Source organism: Leucopleurus acutus (assembly GCF_964270905.1).
Source record: "Leucopleurus acutus genome assembly, chromosome: 2".
Lineage (NCBI taxonomy): Eukaryota > Metazoa > Chordata > Mammalia > Artiodactyla > Delphinidae > Leucopleurus > Leucopleurus acutus.
This window is the reverse complement of record NC_139143.1, coordinates 26778348-26784988: the sequence shown is the minus strand read 5'-3', so window position 1 is coordinate 26784988 and position 6641 is coordinate 26778348. Positions and strand designations below refer to the sequence as shown.

The 6641-nt window shown below is 40.3% G+C and overlaps 1 protein-coding gene across 1 annotated transcript; it reads left to right on the top strand.

Annotated features, from left to right (window-relative positions):
* Positions 1-2337: 2337 nt before the first annotated feature.
* On the top strand, positions 2338-2637 carry LOC309973703 (keratin-associated protein 3-3-like; the record flags this gene model as incomplete). The annotated part of the gene is given in 2 exon segments (XM_082858083.1): positions 2338-2460; positions 2464-2637. Coding segments are annotated over 2 exon segments (297 nt in total).
* Between the last annotated feature and the right edge of the window lie 4004 nt (positions 2638-6641).

Genomic DNA, 6641 nt, shown 5'->3' with positions numbered 1-6641 from the left:
ATTAGTCCCCTAATGAATCAGAGTTAAATATAGTTATTATGATGGTCATTTAAGTTTATGTGCCCTTAGATATGATTTACAATTTTAAGTATTAGTGATATGAAAACAATTTCTATTTAACTGGAAAAAGCCTATGAAAAATGTATATCTAAATACCGATTTATAACAATTGTTCTTAAATCAGTTGTAATAATAAACATGAAATATAACTTTAGATGGGCATGAGAAAATTCCATGGCTTTGCCTCCAAGACCTTTGTAACCTGGAGATCATCTTCAGTCTGCTCATTTTATGGCCCAGGAAGCTGAGGTCCTCCCCCCACCCCAGGGTTCTTTCATTACACTGGGCCTTCTTAGACAACATTTAACTGAGAAACAGTTTTTGTAAATACTCAAACAGCCATCATCTTAACTGTTTGGCCTTTTTACAAACAGGTGAAATCTACCATTTAACATTTTATTTTACCACTTGAAAGTACAAATAGTGACTTCATTTTAATAATTGTTTTTTCTTCTTATACTTTTAGTGCTGTTATGATAGTCCTGTTCTACGGAGACCAGTAAAAGTACAGATCACTCTCTCTAAATTGCTGAGGAACCTATAAGGAACTTGAAATCCCCCCTTTTTGAAATCCTGGAGACTACCAAGAATACAGAGTGGAAAAGGGGGAAAATTAATTCTCAATAGCAAAAAATGATTAGTGAATTACCCATGGGTAATAGACCTATGACAGGGCATTAGAGAGTTAGGGTGCTCAGAATATATAGCTCACATTTTGAGGTTGAAGCAAAGGCACATACCTGAATCTGTAGTTTGTCACAATAATTCACTCAGCAAATATTTTTTAGCACCTCTAAGACAAGCGCTAGGAATACAGCAGTGAACTATGTAATTATGCCTTCATTCTCGTAGAGTTAGCCAATAAATAAAATAGAGACGGTAACAAGTACTGCAGGGCAATGTAAAACAGGAGAGGGGCAGGGTGTGCTGCAGTCATGGGATATTTTCAGTTATAAATGGGGTGGTCAGGGAAGCCTAAGAAGTAAGGTAACATTTGAGGTGGAGGGAACAAAAAGTAGGCCTGAGGTGAAAGATAGGCAGGGAGATTGGGCAGGTTAGGGAGAGGAGGGGAGATACAGATTGCCAGCAGCCTTGCCAGTGTTTTTTTAAGGACTTTGGCTTTTGCCTCCAGTGAGAAGGAAGAAACTGAAGGGTTGTTAGCAGTGAAGTGACATGAACTGACAAGAATGCTAAATTCAATGGACTCAAGATGGTATTCCATCGGTTCATTATTTTCCATTATTTTCCCACCAAGAGGGAATTCCCTGGCGGTCACAATCAATCCCAATTTAATAAAGGAAGCATGAAACACGCTGAGATACATTATCCCATCTTCTTACGAAAATATGAGAAGTCACGAGTACCTCCAAATTATTAAGTATTAAAAGTACACTTTCATATAGACTAACAGGAAAGCACAATCAGAAGGGAGGATGTTTCAAATTCTGGTTAAAAGTACAAGGTTAAAAATCAGACAGACCTGGGTTGCAGTCCCAGCTAGACCACATAGTGGCTGTGTGATCTTGTGCAATCTATTTATCTCTCTATACCTGAGAGTACTCATGTCTAAAATGATACCTGCCTCATGAGGTTGTTGGGAAAATTCAGCGAGATAATGTAAACTCTGAGTACAGGGCTGGAAGCACAGTAAGAGCTCAGTATATATTAGTCTTCATTAGCTATGTCGAGCAATTTAATGAACTTAAGAAAATCTAGAGTTGGATTGTTAAATCTTATTTAGGAAATTATAACAATATATACTTTGTAAATTGTCAATGAATTGTTCATGGTGAGATGTCAGTCTGGGAAAAAGTGAAATGAAGTCTGGATAGGAGAGTGCAGGCTTCACTGCTAGGCCTGGCACTGTCACTGTAACCAGCTGTGTGACCTTTGGCAAATTGCACCATCTCTGGATGTTCGTTTTCTCATCTATAAATGAAGCAGAGCAGACTAGAAGATTTGTAGAGCCTCTCCAGGGAGAACCTTCTATGAGTTTCCTCTTTGCTGACTCCAGACTGTCAATGGAGGAGCACTGTTGAACTTTGAAATATTGGCTATTCATATTCAGGTTTTTACTTGTTAGATTCAAAACTTTGCATTAGAGTCTCTAAGCATTTTATAATTAAGTAGTAGACATGAAATTTGAACTAGTGTATTACAGTTTTTGAATTTTAAATGGTACAAAATACTCCCATTTACTTTAGACTTGGATACCACAGCAGGCTAAAAGGTTTAAAGTAAATGGTTTCTCCGAAAGCAAACCAGAGTCCCAATGCCATGGCTTGCTGTGCTTCCCGTTACTGCCGCAGTGTCCACACCGGCCCTGCCACCACCACCTGCTCATCTGAAAAATGCTGCCGATGTGGAGTCTGCCTGCCCAGCATCTGCCCACACACGGTTTAGTTACCGGAGCCAACCTGCTATGACAGCTGTCCCCCACCGTGCTGCATTCCTCGGCCCTGTGTGCCCGCCTGCTTCGTGCTCAACTCATCCCAGCCTACCCTAGGCCTGGAGACCCTCAGCCTCACAACCTTCACTCAGCCCTGCTGTGAGCTCTGCATCCCAAGCTGCCGCTGACCGATGACTGCCTCGCTCAGTGCCTGGAGATAACACTGAAGCTATCTATTCAGCCTTCACTTGCCTCAGTAGTTTATCAGACATTGAGGCAGACCAGATGGCCTAGATATGCACAACCTACCTTTCATCTTAATGGAAAGAAAATCAAGAAATTTTAATGGTTATTTGGCTAACCATTTGGGCAGGTGAATGTCATCTATTATCAAAAGTATTGATATCTATAAGACCTCAGACTGTTTGTTTGTTTGTTTTTTCTGTCTGCACAGCTTGTGGGATTTTAGTTTCCCGACCAGGGATAGAACCCAGGCCCTCAGCAGTGAGAGGGTAAAGTCATGACCACTGGACCTCCAGGGAATTCCCCAGACCGTATTTTGTTGGTCATGTTGCTTCCTAGATCCCATTCCTTATATTGAGTATTTTCATAGAGGAAAAATAATCTCTTGATGGGTTTTCCAATAACCTTTATTTCTGTGGCAATAAATAAAGTAAATGGTTACTGTTTGAATCATCTCATCTTTGATGTTATGAATCTCTGTCTTCACATAAATTATATAGCTTCTGTAGAATAAGATGTGCCCTTTAGAAAGCTGCAGGAAAACTAGAATAATGTAGTTAATAGTAAGATATCAGGGCTTTTCTGATAACTAAAATATTTACCAGGTTAAGACTAATTAACACTTACCAAAACTTATACCGAGGCAGGTTGAGCAATGAGGAGTTTATAGAAAGTGCACACTGTCACACGCTACTGGTGACTGGCCAGTATCACAGTACCTAATAAGAAAAGGTGAAGAAAATATTTAGACCATCCTGAGCCTAACAGCCAAGAATGAGATGAAAGACTAAAGGGATTATTATCTCATAAACTCTCACCTTCTACTTGCGACATAATTATCTGTCTCGAAGTTAGTCTAAGTTCCTTGAGGGCAAGGAGAGGAACTTGACTTTTCCAGCACCTGCGCCGTGTCTTCCATCAACACCAAGAGGGAATTCCCTGGCGGTCTGGTAGTTAGGACTCCACGCTCTCACTGCCAAGGGCCCGGGTTCAATCCCTGGTCAGGGAACTAAGATCCCACAAGCCTGCAAGCTGTGCAGTGCAGCCAAAAAACAAACAAACAAACAATCCCAAAACATTCACCGAGAGCCTGGCACTGCACTGGGGAACAAGATGGGGGCTCCAAAATGAAAATATCCTCTAAAAATGTGTGAACTATACTGCAACCCTGACTTGAACTAAAGGATTTTTGATTGTAAGAGAGAGTTATCAAAAAATCAAGCAGAGGCTGTAATAATAAAGTTTATTCAGCAGAGTCTTCTTGGCATAACACCAGCAAAATAACTAAATAAATAACAAGTAAATTTCTTTGCAAGCTCGGCTTTCCACTTGGCTATTATTATTGTGGACACCATCAGTGAACACCACCAAGGTTCGTCAGTGATCCTAAACTAAACTCTTAGAACTACTGAACAGATTTTTTATGGCCCATAGATTTAATTACATGTCCAAGTCCTCCCCTCTACATTTATAGTGTACTGTACAATTGCTTCCATCTAGTGAAGCAGGATTGTGTTAAAAACGGATTTTATACTCATGTTTAGAGAAGCCAGGCCCAAGGCTGTGTAGTCTATTTCTCTATTTTAATGCTCCATCTTTCCTTATCCATTTCCTTGTTAGATAGTAACAACACAAAGGTAGGGACTTCATATTCTCCATAACTCCAGCGATATTGCCAAGCACCAGATGCTCAACAAATATTTTTTTACTTTATTTAGAAGGTGATATTAGACTATTAAGAAAGTCTTCCAACTCCAGATATAAGTACCATGCAAAAGTATCATCCAGAATCCATCAGTTGACTATGATCTGGAAAAGCACATAGAGATGACACATAGGAGATTATTTACCAGCGTTAACCAATACAGTTGCCACAGGTAGCTATTTAAATTAAAATTAGTTAAAATTAAATAAAATGAAAAATTCAATCCCTCAGTCACATAACCACATTCCAAATGTTTCATAGCCATTGGTCTCATACTGGACAATGCAGAATAGAATGTTTCCATCATCACAGAAAGTTCTCTGGGACACTGCTGTTATAGACTGCTTTGAAAGTACAACTTACACCAAGGGACCAGCCCTGGTCTCTATGTGGCTCAACAGCCAGACTATATGGAAAGGAGCTTGCAGTTTGGACATAAATACAAGCTATAACCAGGATGCTATGGGACACTGGTACAGCTACATGGGGATCCAGCCATGTTGACCATTCGCTGAGCCACTGTCTATAGGGTTCCCATGGTATAGGTCTGTACACATGCTTGCCCACCCACAAACATTCACACATGCGAAAACAAAACAAAACCTCACATACACCTTCAAGAAGTCAGTTGTATGACATTTGCAAGTAAGCAGTAATTAGCTAAGATTATCTTATATCATATTCATTATTCTATATACAAAGCTGCCTATCATTTGCAGACCTCTGCCAGATGATAATTAAATAAGTCTTCCATTAAAAGCTGTCAAGATGGGACTTCCCTGGTGGTCCAGTGGTAAAGAATCCTCCTTACAATGCAGGGGGCGCAGGTTCGATCCCTGGTCAGGGAACTAGGATCCCATATGCCGCAGAGCAACTAAGCCCAGGCGCCACAACTACTGAGCTTGCGCACCTCAGCTAAAGAGCCCGAGTGCTGCAGACTACAGAGCCCATGCGCTCTGGAAGCCATGCACCACAACTACAGAGCCCATGGACCCTGGATAATGAGTGCCACAACTAGAGAAGAGCCCGTGGGCCTCAACGAAGATCCCACGTGCTGCAACTAAGACCCTATGCAGCCAAAAATAAATAAAATAAATAAATAAATGATAAATAAATCTTTTTTTTAAAAAAAAGCTGTCAAGAAAATAAGTCCTGGGTATGTAATATATAGCATGGTGACTATAGTTAATAATACTGTATTATATATTTGAAAGTTGCTAGGAGAGTAGATCTTAAAAGTTCTCATGACAAGAAAAACGTTTTTTTTTAACTATGCATGGTGATGGATGTTAGCTAGACCTATTGTGGTGATAATTTTGCATACAAATATCAAATATATAAACTAATATCGAATCATTATCATTATGCTGTACATCTGAAACTAAGATAATGCTATATGTCAGTTATATCTCAATATTTTAAAAAGCTGTCAGGTGTTTAGGGGAAAAAATCAAACTAAAAGCACCTTCTGCACTGTCTTAATTGCCTAGATACTATGTGTATACTCTGTGTCTATATAACCTTTCCTTTTCACTGCTTTCACCTTGGTCCACCCAAGCACACTTTATTTTTTTTAATTTATTTAATGCATTTATTTATTTTTGGCTGCACTGGGTCTTTGTTGCTGTGCATGGGCTTCCTCTAGTTGTGGCGAGGGGGGGCTACTCTTTGTTGCGGTGCACGGGCTTCTCATTGCAGCGCCTTCTCTTGCTGCAGAACACGGGCTATAGGCGCGCAAGCTTCAGGAGTTGTGGCACGTGGGCTCAGTAGTTGTGTCTCACGGGCTCAGTAGTTGTAGTTCACGGGCTTAGTTGCTCCGCAGGATGTGGGATCTTCCTGGACTAGGGCTCGAACCTGTGGCCCTTGCATTGGCAGGCAGATTCTTAACTACTGTGCCACCAGGGAAGCCCCCAAGCACACTTTAGTTGGGCTATCTTTTAAGTCTGCTGTATTTTGTCCTGATTCATTTATTTGTGATAGCAACTGCCAGTTATTGAGTGCCTGCTATGTACCAGCCACTGTGCTAGGCATTTTATACAAAATATCTCTAATCCTCATAATAATCTCATAAAGTGGGAATTATTAGTCTCAATTTACAGATATGGAAACTGAGAAACAGAGGGATTAAGGAACTTGTCAAGTTTAGTAAGTGGTAAAGCTGAGATATCAATTCAGGGCTGCCTGACTTCCATGCCCAGACTCTTTCCTACACCAGCGATAGAGTTTCAAAGTCAGAACTGACAT